Source organism: Gouania willdenowi, chromosome 21 (assembly GCF_900634775.1).
Source record: "Gouania willdenowi chromosome 21, fGouWil2.1, whole genome shotgun sequence".
NCBI classification, from domain to species: Eukaryota; Metazoa; Chordata; class Actinopteri; order Blenniiformes; family Gobiesocidae; genus Gouania; species Gouania willdenowi.
The window spans coordinates 10,001-29,408 of record NC_041064.1 but is presented as its reverse complement, the minus strand read 5'-3'; the positions used below and the strand labels follow the sequence as shown (position 1 = coordinate 29,408).

General features: G+C 41.8%; 1 protein-coding gene across 1 annotated transcript in view; it reads right to left on the bottom strand.

Annotated features, from left to right (window-relative positions):
- The window catches only part of LOC114455037 (zinc finger E-box-binding homeobox 2-like), a 34,745-nt gene that overhangs the window by 14,112 nt on the left and 1,225 nt on the right, over positions 1-19,408 (bottom strand). Inside the window, exon 2 of the mRNA XM_028436040.1 lies at positions 3,386-3,570. Within this exon, the coding sequence (XP_028291841.1) occupies positions 3,386-3,570 (185 nt within the window). The remainder of the gene's footprint in view (positions 1-3,385; positions 3,571-19,408) is intronic.

The window sequence follows — 19,408 nt, the reverse complement described above, 5'->3', positions numbered from 1 at the left end:
ATCGGTGTTGGCATGATCTACTGACTTACGATATTCAATGTCATAATTGTATGCCATAAGTACCAATGCCCACCACTGCATCCGCAGTGCAGCCAAGGTCGGGATCGCTGACTTTGGCCCTAAAATAGCCATAAGTGGTTTGTGGTCAGTTGTAAGAATAAACTTTCTACTGTAAAAATATTTATGGAAATTTTTTACACCAAAAATAATGGTTTGATTTGTGCATAATTGCACTAAACATCCTGCAATGTCCGTGATGCAAAAGCAATGGGCTTCTCTTCTCCATTTTCCATTATGTGCGATATGACCGTCCCTACGCCGTATGCTAGCTTCGGTAGTTTGTAACATCATAGTGCACCACTGCCATACTTTGTATTAAAAGATTCTTTGATTTTGTAAAAGCTTCCTCACATTGAGTCGTCACTTCCACTGACTTTCTTTTTTAACAGGCTGTACAGCGGTTGTAACAGCTTTTTCATAAATCTTCCTTAGTAGTTCAACAGACCGATGTCAGTTTCATTTGTAGGGCTTGGAGCATTAATTATGGCTTCCTCTTTTTTGTCTGTGGGATGGAGACCTTCACTGTCCACAACATGCCCTAAATACTCAACTTGGCTCTCCAGAAATGTACATTTGGACGGCTTCACTCTCACCTTATATTTTCCCAGCCGACCAAGTACTTCACCCAACTTTTTGGTAGCTAACAAAGCGGGTCTGTCTCCCTTCGCAATCACCAACTGGAGCCTAGCTGTTGCCTGAGCAGCTGTGTCGAGCAAAATTTATACTTCTTTGCCTTCTATCTCAATCTGGATGTGAATGCTGCATGATTTGCTGGTGGCGATGTACACTGTACACACACCCAGCTCATCAGTGTCCTCTTCATCACTTTTTGTTCCTTCTTGTACATACTGTGTCCTTTTATTCCTACATGCCCATGCAATGTGACCAACTTTAGAGCAGAAATTTAATTTTTCATTTTTTAATCTACAGTGTGCTAACCCCCACAGCGATAACACGACTTCCCCATCTGTGGTAGTCCCTCCTCATTTTTCTGTGAGGCTTTGAAATTCTTTGGTTCATTTGGTGATGTTGAGAATTTCTTTTTCCATGGACTTTTATTTTTCACTTGGTGCACTTTATTTATATTTCCGGCATCTTTTAATTTTCCTGAAAATTCTTGTGCATTTGGTGAGGAAGTTTCCATTGCTGCTGCAGTCTCACACACATCCTGAAACGTCAGCTCTTGTCTTGACAGAAGTCTCTTTTGCACTTCCTCACCCTTCAAGCCACTGACAAAACGGTCACAGAGCATCATTAAGATGTGCACCAAATTCACAGTGTGTTGAGAGTTGCTGTATAGTCAGCCATTGACTCTCCATCATTTTGGTTTCTTTTTTGTGTTAGGCAATTATTATATTCATCATCATATCATCAAATGTGTGTTTATGTGTACAATTTGTCATGTGTTAATACACAATGACTGCATTATATCGTTGTGCTTTTGAACAGAGATGTTGCTTCTTTGCTGAGTCATGTTAGATTAGCAGTACAGACAGAATGTATTGTATCCACAGTGCCAGCATCACACAGTCTCTGCTGAAGGCCTCATACCAAAAACTCACATTCTGTCACATACACACACAGATAAGCTACAAATGAACCTTCAAGGACAAACTCAAACTCACATGCAGATACACACGCACACACACTATCAAGACAGATATCAGCGGCGCCAGCTTTCCTCAATACATCCACCTCTTCATCATTCTCCAACGTCTCCACAGACCCCCTCCTTTTCTTTTCATCAGGGTGGAACTTTTTCTCTATCTGTATAAAGCTTAAGCTGTGGAACTTTCCCGGGAGTTGCTGGCCGCCTTTCCTACCTACAGAATGGAAGCCATTTTGTACTCTTTTTCATTTAGTTTATAATAAATCCTTTTTTATAAAATCATCATGCTTTGACTGGACATCATCATTCAACACTGAGATCATCATGTCTCCAAATGAGGTCAACCGCAAATTTGCCGTGACATTTGGAACTGGAATCTCTCCACTGATACGATGGGCTTTGGTTTAAAGTGCTCACTCAGTGCTGTGCACAGCTGATGGTATGTTTCCGTGCTAGGCTTATTAAGTTTTTTAAAAGCCTGTATGTGTTAGCGCCAACTACTGCCAGGAACACACTAACTTTTTTGTCATCCTGCACATTATTAGTAATCATCCACATGTCCAATCTCTCTAAATAAGACTCACAATCATCTTGTCCTACCCTACTCTCTCCAGTGGAACCAATTGGAAAAGTAGCCATGATAGCCTCGAAGTGAGTTAGCTTCCACGATAGCTCCCAAGTTAGCCTCTTCTTTAACGACTCTTAAGCTCTGACATTTACTTGCTACGCTCTTGTCTTTTTCTGAAATGGTCTTGGGTTAACAGCATCCATCCTCGTCGCCACTGTAATATTCCGGGATCTTTTTATGAAGCTAGAAAGAGAGGACACGGACTCCACGTGGATTCAGCTCTTCCTGTTTAATCCTGGTATAACCCTAACACAGCTCGGACACACACACACACACACCTCCGCTAACCGCGTAAGGTACGCATTTTATGTAACACCAATAACTCGCAGCTTTAACTGTAACCAACAAAATAACAATACACTGGGATGGTATCTTATGATAAACAATGTAATAATACAACACTATATTACAACTTGAATTTCAGCAGAAATAAAATTAAAATAAACATTTGGAATGACCAAATTACTCCAAATTAATAGATGCACACAGTCGGGGTATTTGGAAGCCGTTGACAAAGTTTCAGGTTGAACACAAACTGCGTCGAGGAGATATTCGCTCCACACACACACACACACACTCGCACACACACGGACCTTTCTTGCTTTTATCAGTAGATTATTATTATTATTATTATTATTATTATTATTATTACTAACTTATTGGAAATGACCAAATTACTGCAAAATAACAGATGCACACACTCGGGGTATTTGGAAATCATTGACAAAGTTTCAAGCTTTTATAGATAGATTATTATTATTATCATTATTACAATTATTATTATTATCATTATTACTATTATTATTATTATTACAATTATTATTATTATTATCATTGTTGCTGTTGTTGTTATATCTGCCTTAAAAAGAAAAGTGTCCTGTTTGTTGAAGATGTTCCAGTTGTTTTCAGTGATTGATGGGTTAGTTATGTATATATATATATATATATATATACATATATATATATACTTTAATGTGTGCTCTTGTTTATTTCTAGAATTATTTGTTGCCATACTTGATGTTGCTTTTTTCTTTTATCGTTGTTGATTGATCAGTAAACTTAATGATTATTAGTTTTGTTGTTCTAACCTGCTGCTTCAGCATCTTGCGTGAGGTCATGTGATGATCCGGCTGGACCTGCTGGTGTTCACGTTTCACGTGTTCATTTAAAGATGTTACACGTTTGTAGCCTCGACCACACAATGCACATGCTAGCAGATGGGAGGAGCTATCTTCATCATCTTCTTCATCATCATCAGCAGCACACAGCAGCCCTGAGGGTCAGAGGTCACACTCCTTAACGTCTACACATTAACTGCACAGTTACAGCCAGGTTCATTAAGTAACTGCAGTGACATGCAGTCAGCAGACTTTGTGGATGCTCCTCACTGAGGATGTTCTGAGTTGTTGTTGTTGTCATTTTCTCCATGTTTCTGTGTTTCCAACACAAACAACAGATGTGCTGTCGTGTCATGAGATATATGTTGTTGGAGAGTATGGAGGTTATATTAATAATTGTTTATGTTTCTTTAATGGTGTTTATGATGTTGATTTTGTTAGATGATAAATACTTGTTCATGTGGATCTTGTTAGTTTTGTTTTTATTATTATTATTAATTTTATATTTTGATTTTGAGATGACTGTTGTAAATTGCTTAATACAAATAAAATTGATTTGAATTGAATTAACATTTGACAGCAGAAACAAATGAAATTGTCATTGGTGGTCTACATTTGGAACGTGCACTGCGCATTTTCCCCTATGTCTCACTATGGGATGCACTCCCATCTCCAGCCCTCAGAAGCATTTTTCTCAATCTGTCAATCCTCATTGTCTGGTGAAACGTGTCCGTCTGCCGGGACACTCCTACCTCCTATAAGAGGAGGAGGAGGATGGGCACACATCATTCAAAATAAGCAGCTCTTCTCACTCGCCCAAGCAAGAAGGGTTGTCTGGTGAGACATCCCACTCATATTACTGAGAGAACCGGCATTATGTAAATAACCAAAAGTTCTATTTCATAATATTTTGTGAGATGTCTCAATACAGGATATGGGAATTCCCGTATTGCAGACATGATTATTGAGCGAAGATCAGCCCGCAGGGCAGAGGTCTGTACACCAGGACAACTCGAAGCGGAGAAGTTCATCCAGCATGTAAAAGCGGACAAACGTGAGGGGCGAGGTCCAACTTGCCGCCGCACAAATGTCCTGTACAGACACTCCCCTGAACAAAGCCCAGGATGTGGCAAGACTCAAAGTCGAGAGTGCGCACAGACCCTCAGGCGGCCGCAGACCTTGACTCATAAAAGCCAAAGCAATAGCCTCCACCACCCAGTGTGACAGGCGTTGCTTAGTAACAGGCTTCACCTTATGGGGATTAGCCCAGGAAATGAACAACTGAACACTCCTCGTCATGTACATATATGTGCGCACCGCACAAACCAGACAACACATGAGGCCGCTGCTCATCTTGAGTGGTAGAAAAGGCCAACAGGTCAATGGGAGAACATGAGCTCACCACCTTCGGCACAAAGGCTGGATTAAGCTTCAAAATCATCCTCACATCACCCGGGAAGAGCTGACTACATGACGGGTCCACCAAGAGCGCATGGATGTCACTGATCCACTGAGCTAAAGCCAGTAACAAAACAGCCTTCAGTGAGGCAAACTTCAGGCCCGCCTCCTCCTTGAAAGGAGGATATTTAAGTCCCTCCAGAACTACTGCCAGATCCCACGGTGGTACCAGTTGCTCCCTCCATAAACCGGCAAATCAGTGAGTAAATGATAAATGGACATGATTTATATAGCGCTTTATAACCACTCTGAAACAGTCCCAAAGTGCTTTACATATCAGCTCATTCACCCAATCACTCTCACATTCACACACCAGTGGGACAGGACTGCCTAACCCTAACCCAAGGCGCTAGTCGACCACTGGGAGCAACTTAGGGTTCAGTGTCTTGCCCAAGGACACTTCGACACATAGTCAGGTACTGGGATCGAACCTCCAACCTCTCGATCAGAAGACGACCCTCTACCACCTGAGCCACGGTCGCCCTGGCCAGTCACGGTGCTGACTGTCCGGTTTTTCCCCAAAGTCTACATCACAAATACACTTTCCCAGTGAAAAAGGCTTTGCGCTTGTCAATCAGGTCCTGCAGGAATGACAAAATCACTCCCACTGGGCACTGAAAGAGGATGTGGCTCCTCTGGAGACACCATCCCTGAAATATCCTCCACTTGCAATCATAAAGAGATCTAGTGGAGGAGACTTGAGCACTCTGTATAATCACATCCTGTGAAAGTTCCACAGCCGACAGATTGAGCCACTCAGGGGCCAGGCCCACAGTGCCAGGCGCTCTGAGTGCGGGTAGAAAATTGTGCCCCTCGCCTGCGACAGCAGGTCCCTGTGCAGCGGGAGCTGCCAGGGACGAGCACACAGCAACTGGTAAATCTCCACCAGCCAGTGCATGGCAGGCCAATATGAAGCCACCAAAATCAGTACATGGCCGTGCTCTCTCACCCTGAACAGAGTGGGGGGTATCAGGGCCATTGGGGGGAATGCGTAAAGAAGCATGCGCGGCCAACTGTGCGCTAGTGCAGCTACGCCGAGGGAAGCATCTGTGCTGCGCAGGAAGAAAAACAATGAGCACTGCGCATTTTCCCCTGGCAAACAGGTCCACCTCGGCCCGTCCGTAACGGGCCCTTAACTGTTGCACCTCCTCCGGCTGTAACATCCATCATCCGTATACCGCCGTGTCCCTGGATAACAGGTTTGTGGCCATGTTCAGGACCCCCCGGACGTGTGTCGCCCTGAGTGAAAGTCGACAACCACAGCTCCATAGGATCCGTTTGTGTGGAAGCATTTGCAACCGACGGGAGCGCAGTCCGCCCTGGCGGTTGACGTAGACCACAGTCATTAAATCTCTGGTCTTTGGAGAGAGCAGACGTGTTTTCATTCGCTCAGATAACACGACCTTGGCTACAGCTGGCTACAGCTGAACAGCCTGAAAAATTGGGCCCAAGACTGAAGGAAAATGGTGAAAAAACCGCAGGGAGGCCCTCCAGAACCCAATTCGGGTTTGGAATAGGTCAAGGAGATGATACGCGAGGGTCTACGAAACCTATCTGCCGAGATAAAGTCGTTGGAAAAGATGCTGGAAAACTCACTGGAAAACCTACAAAGCGAAGCAAAGGTACTGAAAGAAAAAAATGAAAGAAATGCTGAAGAGATAAAATTGTTGAACGCCAGGGTTGAACAGCTGGAACAAAAGGAAAGAGAGAAAGATGTCATCATCACAGGCCTAAAGATAAAACCCAGGAGTTACGCGAGTGACGAAGAAACAAAATCGATTGAACAACAGGTCATTGACTACCTGGAGTCGAAGGACATTGTCCTGAACCCTGACAACATCAACTCCTGCCATCTCCTGCCAAACAAAAATGATAACAGAGCTGTAAAAATAACCTTCACGAATATGAAATTCAAAGGAGAACTACTGAAGCAAGGAATAAAGCTGAAGGAAACAGAGGTTTTTATTAATGAACACCTGACAAAAAAAAAATGCAAGCATCGCATGGAAGGCACGCCAAATAAAAAAAGGAGGAAAGATTCTAAAGACATAGACAAGGAACTGCAGGATTTACATCACACCACTGGGAGAAGAGAATGGAAAACCAATCCTCATCAAAACGATGGAAAACTTGGGAAAATACGAAGGATCCACCTAAACAACATCATTACTGATGGTAATCATGGATATGGACCCAGATCTATATAAACACTGGAAACAAAACTCAGACTGTGATTATTTTACAGAGACTGGATTAAATGTGGAAACCAAGAGTAAAAAAGGTCTGTCATTTATTCATTTCAATTGCTAGGTGGTGGGGTGATTAAGGATTACATTAAATTTAAATTCAATGTGTTTATTGTCATATGTGCAGTTAGAAACACATTTTCCTGTACAATGAAATTACTACCTTGCTTATGAACTAAGATATAATAATGTGTTTATACAAGTTAAATCTAACAGTGGAAAATACAACACTGCCAATAGAACTAACAACAGCTGGATTAACCTTGATGTAGAGACAAAACAAGCTGCAAACTTGTGTGTCCAAAAGAGACATTCCCAAGTGGTGACATTATGGATGAAAAGGGAAAAAAACTTCCAAACACCTTCGAAAGAGGAACTATTCTTGAACTGGAGGAATGCTAACAACGTCTGGCAGGGAACAAGGCCAACACCAACAATGATAGAGAGGAGGAGGAATAAAAAAAAAAAGACAACACTGACTACAGATGAGAATACACAAAAAAGGACTGTTCAGAACAACTCAAGAATGTTTGACCAGAGAGACATGTAAACCCATGTAATTTTGCGATGGTAAAACAGGGGACGGGACCCAGATAAGCAAACTGCTTCTCTCGTCTCCTTTTTTGGCACGTACAAAAAAAAAAAAAAAAAAGTGAATGTAACCATGTCGGAAATAAACTGAATAAATAAAAATAAAAAATAAATGGTACTGTCCGTCCTCACCAGGACTCGATGTCTCATGAGAGACAGAAGGAAGCACCTCAGCAAGGGTAACACCGCTGAGAGGTCCCTCACAGACTGGCCCTCGTGAACTCCACCCCAGCCCGTCAGGCTGGCATCTGTGGAGACCACCTTCCTGGATATAACGGAGCCCATGGGTACACCATGCATCAAGAAACCCAAGGCCTGCCAGTGGGGCAGAGCCACGCCACACTCTGGCATAACCACATGCACACATAACCACATGCCTATGTGAGGCCACCCACAGCTGGAATTGCTTCATGTGGAGGCATCCGAGGCAGATCACGAGGATGGTCCGAAGCCATCAACCTGAGTAATCAAAGACATAATCTGAATTGAACAGATTTGCCCAGTTGAAACAGCACAAAGCATGCCCTGAAAGGTCTTCATCCACTCCGCCAAAAGGTGCGCGGTGAAATGCACCAAGTGCATGGACAGTCCCAGGGAAACTATTTCCTGCTCAGGGGACAACTTGCTATTTTCCACGTTTATCATGAAACCTAGATCAGATAGGTGACGCAATAGGATACGCTTGTTCACTGTGGCCTCTGTCTCCAATTGTGCCAAAAGCAGCCAATCGTCAAAATACGTGGCCAGAAATTAGCTGGAGTAAAAAACGCTCTGAGATGGGAGGAACGACAGAGACCGCACCACTGTGCAACAGAGAGTGGATCTCCTCCTGTTAAACACAAGCCGATTCTCCCTGGGCCTAAGAGTGTATTATGCCGGCAAACCGAGCTGGGACAGCAACAAACTGCAGCCTGTACCCTTTCGATATCGTACGTAACACCCGGGCGTGTCTGGGGAGTGGGGGGCCCTTGGTTGCACACATGTAAGCAGAACAGGTAGAGCTGGGGAATGGGGAACATGCAGTTACTTCACCAGAGGGGGAGAGAGTAGTCAGGACATCCTCTTCTTCTTCGTCACCTGTGTGCGCTGAGCGCGCTGTGCTGGCACAGCTGCAGCCAAGTCCAAAGGTTTTCTGGGCCAGCCGGACGGGCCTCTTTGAGGCGGAGGGCCGATGAGCGGATAGTTTGTAGGAACGCACGGGTGGAGACAGGACCAGGGGTTTAGAGGGAACACAGAGGTGGAGAGCCTCATCGTCCCTCTTTTTAGCCTCACAACGCCGCTGCATGGAGGCCAGCGTGGAGCCAAAGATTCCCTCTGAGACTATGGGCACATCCAGAATGTCACTCCTTTCTGCTCCAGAAAGCTTAGTGAGGTCAAGTCAACGTGCGAGCTCCTGAAGAACCATACTTCCCTTTACTCTCCCCGTGGCCTGGACCACGCAGTACCGGGCACGGAGACACACATCGGTAACGACTGACATCTCTTCCCACTTTTCTGGGTCCTGAGTCTGTCCAAAATCCTCACATAGCTCAGCTTGGTAGTCTGTAAGCAGAAAGAGGACATTCAGCGCTCTGACCGTGAGTGCGGCCACTGCATAAGCTCTGCCAGACAGGTCCGACTGGAGACGGTCTGCTCTGGTAAGCAACGTCGGCCTCCGCGGAGACATCGCAGGCTACCATGAGAGCAGGTGTGCCGCGACGAGTGGCTCTATGGGAGACATCCGGAGTAGTCCGAGGGTCTCCATCGCCTTGCAGTCGAGGGATGAGGCATTAGCCAACGGGGTCCTGCTACTGAAGGGGTGGTCCTGCCAGGAACATGCTACCTCAACCAGCAACTCAGGGAAGATGGGGAAAAGTTATCTCGGAGCTTCCCTGGATGTGGATAGCCTTTTCCCCTCATAGCAGAACCTGGTGGTATCCATCACAACGGCGGGCCACGGAATGGCCTGCCGGGCTGCATCCCGTTTGCACACATCCACCATATCCAGGCTTGGGAGAGAGGAGACTCAACTGTCATCCTCCTCCCGAGAAGCCACAGAAGCAGCATGCAGCTTGCACCAGGCTGGAGTAATTAAAGTGTCATCCTCCTCATCCTCTTCCAATACAAGGAAGTCAGAGGAGGCTCCGTCATCCTCTCCACAGTCCAACAAGAGGACATCCTCCTCATGTGGGGAGATAGCAGCCAGGTCGAGCTGGGAGCCCCAGCTGGAACCCTGTGCCGCCGTGGTGTCTGTGAGGATGCCTACCTCTTCTCTCACTACGGCAGGGACGCCATGAGGAGGAAGGAAGGCGTCCTGCTCGGACAGTCTCGTCTGATGCGCTAGCCTCCTGCGGAGGCTCTTGGTGTTGAACGCTGCACAGTGCCGACATTAGCCAGGGACGTTGACAGCCAACCGGGCATGTTCCAGCCCCAGACAACTCGAGTAGACACAGTATGTGTCCTTGCTGGAGATTTTATTTCCACATTGGCAGAAGCGTGTCTCAGAGCCTCCTGGCCCTTCGATGAGAGGGGCCTTGGCCTCCATTTCTGTGTTGGCACAGGCAGGGAGAACAGATGGACAGCCCAATGTTACCACGTAGCGGCTAGCAAGTGTGCTAGCCGGGATGTGGACCATTGTACACCGGAGCGTCGAAGGACTTCGAGGACAGTGTTGGGACTCGAGACGACAGCTGGTGTGCTGGTGTCTGGAAGTGATGTGGTGTCGAGCGTAGAGCTGGGCAGTCCACTGGAGTTTGAGCGGGGCAAATGTGCGCTGGACCGTCATGAACCTCGGGGGCAGCGTTTGAGACGAGCTGTTGGCTGGTCTGCCAAAGCCCGGAGGAACAAGATTGTGGTGTAGCATCAAACGGGGAGAGCACAGACCATGCGGAGGGAAGGTAAGAGTTGGGTTCTTTTTGACCTGGTGTGGTCCCCAAAGCAAGTGTGTCTGTTCTATTAGCGCCCATCAATGAAAGTTAAAAGACGATCTGTCTGTGGACAGTTAACCTGGTAGAAGACACGAGATATGCTTGAGAGTGAGTAGAAGTGTTTGAATGATGTGTGCTGGTCCTCCTCCTCCTCTTATAGGAGACAATCAGGATTGGCAGACTGAGAAAAATGCTTCTGAGGGCTGGAGATGGGACTGCATCCCATAGTGAGACATCTCACAAAATATTTTGATATAGGACCTTTGATAGAAATTGAAGCTAAAGCTAAAGTTCTTTTTTTAATCCACGTTTAATTCATTTCTCACCACATTCCTTTTGTTCCTCTGGGGATTCTGGGTAAATTACTGCTGTGTTGCTGCAATGCAGGAACTCACACACTGATCCATAGTCACCTGCAAAACACACACACAAACCTTTATTATCACACAGTCAACCACAGACATCACCATTGTGTGTGTGTGTGTGTGTGTGTGTGTGTGTGTGTGTGTGTGTGTGTGTGTGTGTGTGTGTGTGTGTGACCTGTCTCCTCTTGTCTCCCAGTATCTTCTTCTCTGTTAGTGAAGCTCAGCTCGTCTGAAACATTCAGTGTTTCCTCAGAGTCTGAAACAAAACAGGTTAGAGCACACACACACACACACACACACACACACACACACACACACACACACACACACACACACACACACACACACACACACACACACACACACACACACACACACACACACACACACACGCACACACACAGTTTAAATGTAGATCCACATGGTTCTAAACACAATGATTGGTTAGAGAACAAACATGATGATGTGTTAAATAAAAACTTTAACACTGAAACCACTGATGATGATGATGATGATGATGATGATGATGATGATGATGATGATGAAGGTAATTAGGTCAGTCAATAGAGTCAGACCTACATGCCTCATGTCCCACAATGCTTTGCTCTGATGTGGGTCAGGAGAGCATTGATTGACCTCAGAGTGTGTGTGTGTGTGTGTGTGTGTGTGTGTGCGTGTGTGTGTGTGTGTGTGTGTGTGTGTGTTATATTAATTTGTGGAACTTATTCTCTGATAGGAAATAAGTGAGATTTCTTAGAAAAAGGGAAGAACCTGAAACATGAATATATAAATAAACAAATACATAAATACATGTTAATTGAATGTTTATGTCTCTACCATAAGACGTCCATAAAGGTGTTTCAGAGAATTTGTCAGTACATCAAACCGGCCTCACAACCACAGACCACACCAGTCCAGGACCTCCACATCCAACATGTTCACCTCCATGAAGGTCTGAGACCAGCCACCAGGACAGCTGCTGCTACAGTCACTTTGTATAACCAAAGAACTTCTGCTCAAACTGTCAGAAAGCATCTCAGGGAGGTTCATCTGCATGGTCGTTGTCCTCATTGGGGTCTCCACCTGACTGCAGTTCATCATCATAAACCACTTGAGTGGTCAAATGCTCACATTAGATGGTATCTGGCACTTTGGAGAGATGTTCTCTTCACGGATGAATCCTGGTTTTAATGGTTCAGGGCGTGGTGTGGGTGAGCGGTTTGCTGATGTCAGCGTTGTGGATGGAGTGGCCCATGGTGGGGGTGGAGTTATGGTGTTATGGACAACCACCACAGGTGCATTTTATTGATGGTATTTTGAATTCATAGAGATACTGTGACCAGATCCTGAGGCCAATTGTTGTGTCAATCGTCCACAACCATCACCTCATGTTGCACCATGATAATGCACGACCTCATGTTGCTAGGATCCAAACACAATTCCTGAAGCTGAAAACATCCCAGTTGTTGAATGGTTAGCATAGTCAGTGGTCATGTGACCTATTGAGCATGTTTAGGATGCTCTGATGGGCAGATACCACAGCATGTTCCACTTCCTGCTAATATCCAGCAACTTGGAGGAGTGGACCATCATTCCATAGACCACAATCAATAACCTGATCAACTCTATGTAGGGATGTAACGATTCACTCAACTCCAGATACGATTCGATTCACGATACTGGGTTCACGATACGATTCTCTCACGATTTATTTTACAAAATGCGACTGTATATAAATGAGTGAAAAATATTCCTTTATTTTTTTGGGGAAAATACTATATTATTTTTCATTGTCAAAAGAATTCCTTGATAAACTATTCAAAACAATGCAATTTAACTAAAAATAAATCTTGAATGAAATAAATAAAGGAATAATACAAATGAAGAAGAAGCTTATTATTTAAATTCTAGTTCTATAGTAAACAATACAAAACTGCATAATAGTTGTTTTTCTTTTTAAAAGTGCAACTGAAAATGTATTTTGTGTCTTAACAATTGGACTTTAAAAAAAAAACAGTCATTTTACTGTATTTACGTCAGATATTTGTTTAGACCAGCAGAGGGCGCTGGTAACCCAGTGGTCGGTTGGCATGCAGATATTCCACCAGTGAAGAAAAGAAGCTATGCTAGCAGACAGAGTTAATAGAAAAACGTGACTTTTACAGATATTCACGTAATATTACAGATATTCTTTCGGTGCTAAAGGGGTAATGAATCATTTATGAACATGTTTAACAGTAAATGGCGGCCAGAAAGAAAATAGTAGCAGGGTTCCACCCGTCACGTCCGCTTCTGGAAGGATTAATATATAAAAGTACTGCGATTCAATTTTCAGAGCATCGATGTGAACCGTGGTACCTATGAATCGATTTTTAACTGCCTTACGATTAATCGTTACATCCCTACCTCTATGTGAAGGAGATGTGTTGCACTGTGTGAGGTAAATGGTGGTCACACCAGATACCCTCACCCCAGCTGGAACCAGCTCCCAGTCTCCACCTTTAAGACTAAACCCTACTTACTTACTGTACAGTTCATACAGAAAGTATTCATAACGCTTCTCTTTTCCTACATTTCATCATGTTACACTTTTATTCCAAAAGGGATTAAATTCATTGTTTTCCTCAAAGTTCTACACATAAAACTCCATAATGACAACATGAAAAACATTTTTTTAATGTTTGCAAATGTATTAGAAATAAAGAATGAAAATATAACATGTACATAAGTCTTCACAGCCTCTGCTCAGTACTTTGTTGTGGTACCTTTGGCAGTAATTACAGCCTCAAGTCTTTAGGAATATGAAGCCACAAGCTTGGTACATCTATCTGTGGACACTTTGGTCCATTCCTCTTTACAGAACCTCTGGAGCTCCATCAGGTTGGATGGAGAGCGTTGGTGCACAGACATTTTCAGATCCTCCAGAGATGTTCAAAGAGATTCATGTCTGGGCTCTGGTCCACTCTAGAACATTCACAGAGTTGTCCTGAAGCCACTCCTTCCATATCGTGGCTGTGTGCTTAGGGTCGTTGTCCTGTTGAAAGATAAACCATCGTCCCAGTCTGAGGTCAAGAACGTTCTGGACCAGGTTTTCTTCTAGGATGTTTCTATACATTACTGCATTCATTTTTCCCTCAACCGGTTCCTGCTGCTGAAAAACATCCCCACAGCATGATGTTGCCACCACCATGCTTCACTATAGGGATGGTATTGGCCAGGTGATGAGCGGTGCCTGGTGTCCTCCAAACATAATGCTTGGCATTCACACCAGAGTTCAATCATTTTGTTTCTCATGGTCTGAGAGTCTTTCAGGTGCCTTTTGGCAAACTCCAGGTGGGCTGCCATGTGCCTTTTACTAAGGAGTGGCTTCTATCTGGTCACTCTACCATACAGGCCTGATTGGTGGAGTGCTGCAGCGATGGTCGTCCTGCTGGAAGGTTCTCCTCTCTCCACAGAGGAACCCTGAAGCTTTGTCAGAGTGACCATCAGGTTGTTAGTCACCTCCCTCACTAAAGCCCTTCTTCCCCGATCACTCAGTTTAGAGGGACGTCCAGCTCTACGAAGAGTCCTGGTGGTTCCAAACTTCTTCTATTTATGGATGATGGAGGCCACTGTGCTCATTGGACCTTTAAAGCAGCAGAAATGTTTCTGTACACTTCTCCAGACCTAATCCTGTCTCAGAGGTCTACAGACAATTCCTTCAACTTCATGTTTGTTTAGTGGTCTGACATACACTGTTAACTGTGGGGCCTTATATAGACATATAGGTGTGTGCCTTTCTAAATTATGTCCAATCAACTGATCAACTGACCACAGGTGGACTCCATCCAGTTAGGCTGTAGAAACATCTCAAGATGATCAGTAGAAACAGAATGCACCTCAGATACATTTTGAGCTTGATCTCAAAGGCTGTGAATACTTATGTACAAGTGATTTCTTTGTTTTTTATTTTTAATAAATTTGCCAAAAATCTCAAACAAACGTTTTTTAAGTTGTTATTATGGGTTAAATGGTTAAACCATGGTCTGACTATGAAGGAGAGTCCATCCTAATCTAAACCAGTTCATAGTTTCATTCATAATGACATTCTGACTGGAAAACAGGTACAGTATGTCTTCAGCTCTCGACTCTACTCAGTCTATATCTACAGTGTTTACAGTATCACGTTACCGTACTTCATGATGCAGTGGTACAGGATAGACCATCATCTGCTAGTTGTGCACTTTTTCTGTAGATGATGTGTATGACCATCAACCACATGACCATATGTCTATCCTACAGGAAGTGGATATTTCACCAATGCTGAGAGAAGACGTTGTGATGTTGATGAGATCATGACCTGATCAAACATATGGATCCATAAACACACTTGTTTACAGAAATGTATTGTTTGTTTTATTTCTGCATTAACTAAATGTACTGAACTGTAAAATACATTAAAATCATTTAGAATTGACTTTCATTTTTTAGTTGATGTGAAAACTCAGTGAAACTGAATAAAAACAGTAAAAACTAAAGTGTTTTATATAAAGTAGACGTGTGTGTTGCTCATTTAAAATGTATTCATATGATAGAAGTGTATTATTTTATTATTAGTGATATTTAGACAAAGGATTGTTAGGTTATGATAGAGTTTATATTTGATATAGATGTGAATGTTTATTTCTTAGTGTTGTTTTATTTGTGTGTTTAGAATTTTGCAAAATGTGTGTGTGCGCATGTGCTTGTTTGTGCGTGCGTGTATATGTGTGTGTGCGTGTGTGTTTCTGTGTGTGTGTGTGTGTGTTTCTGTGTGTGTGTGTGTGTGTTTCTGTGTGTGTGTGTGTGTGTTTCTGTGTGTGTGTGTGTGTGTGTGTGTGTGTGTGTGTGTTTCTGTGTGTGTGTTTCTGTGTGTGCGTGTGTGTTTCTGTGTGTGTGTGTGTGTTTCTGTGTGTGTGTGTGTGTGTGTGTGTGTGTTTCTGTGTGTGTGTTTCTGTGTGTGTGTGTGTGTTTCTGTGTGTGCGTGTGTGTTTGTGTGTGTGTGTGTGTGTTTCTGTGTGTGTGTGTGTGTTTGTGTGTGTGTGTGTGTTTGTGTGTGTGCGTGTGTGTTTCTGTGTGTGTGTGTGTGTGTTTCTGTGTGTGTGTGTGTGTGTGTGTGTGTGTTTTTGTGTGTGTGTGTGTGTGTGTGTTTCTGTGTGTGTGTGTGGTGTGTGTGTGTGTGTGTGTGTGTGTGTGTGTGTGTGTGTGTGTGTGTGTGTGTGTGTGGTGTGTGTGCTTGTGTGTGTGTGTGTGTGTGTGTGTGTGTGTGTGTGTGTGTGTGTGTGTGTGTGTGTGTGTGTGTGTGGGGGTTAGGGTTAGTAGATATTAGTAGATGTATAGATGTATATATAGATGTATAGATAGATGTATAGATAGATGTATAGATGTATATATAGATGTATAGATAGATGTATAGATGTATAGATGGATGTATAGATAGATGTATAGATAGATGTATAGATAGATGTATAGATGTATATATAGATGTATAGATAGATGTATAGATAGATGTATAGATGTATAGATGTATAGATAGATAGATAGATGTATAGATAGATGTATAGATGTATAGATAGATGTATAGATGTATAGATGTATAGATAGATGTATAGATGTATAGATGTATAGATGTATAGATAGATGTATAGATGTATAGATGTATAGATGTATAGATAGATAGATAGATGTATAGATGTATAGATGTATAGATGTATAGATGTATAGATGTATAGATAGATAGATAGATGTATAGATGTATAGATGTATAGATGTATAGATGTATAGATGTATAGATAGATGTATAGATGTATAGATGTATATATAGATGTATAGATAGATGTATAGATGTATAGATGTATAGATAGATAGATAGATGTATAGATAGATGTATAGATGTATAGATAGATGTATAGATGTATAGATGTATAGATAGATGTATAGATGTATAGATGTATAGATGTATAGATGTATAGATGTATAGATAGATGTATAGATGTATAGATGTATAGATGTATAGATAGATAGATAGATGTATAGATGTATAGATGTATAGATGTATAGATAGGTTAACTTTAGATGTTTATTTTATTGTTGTTATTAAAAGGAGATTATATGGTGTGTAATGTTGAACTAAACATTATTTAAATATACATTTAAAGTTTTTGAGTTGATTGTCTTACATTGGAACAAAACTATTCTAATGATATAGAGGTTGAGGGTTTGATCCCAGTCCATACCGTCTATGTGTCCAAGTGTCCTTGGGCAAGGCACTGAACCTTGCGTCTAGCATAGCAGCTCAATCCCATCGGAGTGTGAATTAGTGAATGAATCATCTGTGTACCCTTCGTTCTTTGGTTATTTTGTTTCAAAACCAAACTAAAAATAGAATTATTATTTTTTTTTTTATTATTTTAAAGCCAGACACAGGAAAACAAAAAACCAAATAAAATAAACTGGTGTAGTTTCTTTTAACAGCTCAAACTTCTTCGTAGCGATCCATTACCTCCCCTTAAACATATTTATGCACACTTTGCTATAATAAACCTTTTCATCTTCAAATATTTTTCCCGTTGAGTCTCTGTAAAAACCAATGATCTGTTTGTTTCCTGTTATTTGACTTTTGTTGTAATTGTCTCTATATAAATAATGTGACCTTTGACAATTAAACAGTGGTTGTAAATATGAAACTACTTATTAATAACTCTATTGTAGTCCAGTCATAACGTTAATAAACTATCTGATTTTCCAGTGTTTGTAATTCTTTGCTCCTCCCACTGCAGCGTCGTGTTGAAGGGGAATAAATGGATCTTTATGGTTTATGTTGTAGACGTAGAACTTTTATTCTTTATTACACGTCTGATGAGAAGCTGCAGTGTTTCTAACTGTGGTATATTTATATATTTATATAGAATCAACTGTGCTTTTTAAAAAAGACAAACAAAACAATATAATATGTTAGCATTGTTATTTTGGTTATTTTGATTTTCAAACCAATCAGAAATACACTGTTTTTTGTATTTGCTTTTAATTAATAAAACAAAAAAGGGGGTTGACACTAGTATTATAAATAACTACAGACCAATCTCTATGATTAACAGTATTGTTAAAGTCTATGAGAAAATAATCTTTAATCAACTATCTGAACACCTCTCAACCAATAACCTCTCATCTCCATTTCAATCTGGCTTTAGAAAACACTTCTCTACTACATCTGCTTTATTAAAATTTACCAATGATATTTTTTCTGGCTTTGACAATAATCTGCTTACTGGTGCTTTATTTATAGATCTCACCAAAGTGTTTGATATGGTGGATCACTATTTTCTTTTAGACAAGCTTCATTCTATAGGCCTGGATAGGTCTTCACTCCTCTGGTTCAATTCTTACCGTCATCATATGCAGCAGTGTGTGTTTTACAATGGCAGCTACTCTGACTTTTTATTTATTGAGAAAGGTGTTCCACAGGGTTCTTCTCTTGGCCCACTTTTATTTTTAATATTTATTAATGATCTCCCTCTTGCATGCAATGACTGTAACATCCAACTTTATGCTGATGACACTGTGATTTATTCTGTAAAATCTAATATCTCAGATATTAATCACTCTATTCAACATGACTTTAATGCAGTTCAATCCTGGCTACAATCTAATAAACTATTACTCAATAACTCGAAATCAAATTTTATGTTGTTCCTGAAGCGGGTTCGCCCAGTTTCAGCCAATGAGATTAAACTTACTTTTTCTGATTTGTCTCCAGTTGTTGATCAGTTTAAATATCTTGGTCTATGGCTAGACTCCTCACTGTCATTTAAAACATATACAAACTATTACAAACAAAATTTATTATCACTCAATTTATTGCTTCATCAATCAGTTATTGTTTTAGTTACTCAGTTAGAAAAAGGATCATTTTACAATTGATTCTTATTGATTACAGTGATATTATTTATCAAAACACCACTGCCACGATTCTCCAACCACTTAATATCACTGACAATAGTCTGTGTAGATTTATCCTCCACTGTTCCTTTAGAACCCACCACTGACAAATGTATGAACATTTGTCATGATTCTCTCTGGAATCTAGACGACAGCTTCACTGGTTATTATTTATATTTAAATGTATTCATTTAAGTTTTCCTGATCATTTAAAACAATATATAATTCCTTTCAGATCTTCATACAGTTTGCATCATGCTGATCAACCATATCTTGTCGTCTCTAGAGTCAAAAAAGTAGTCGGTAAATTTTCATTCAAATATAAAGCTCCATTTGACTGGAACATTCTCCCATTATTGATCTGCTCTATAACCAATGTCTATGTTTAAAATGCTCTGATCCTCCATCTCCAGAATATCTGTCAGTGTTTTTGATCATAGGATATGTAACCTAAACCTTTTTATTTATTTA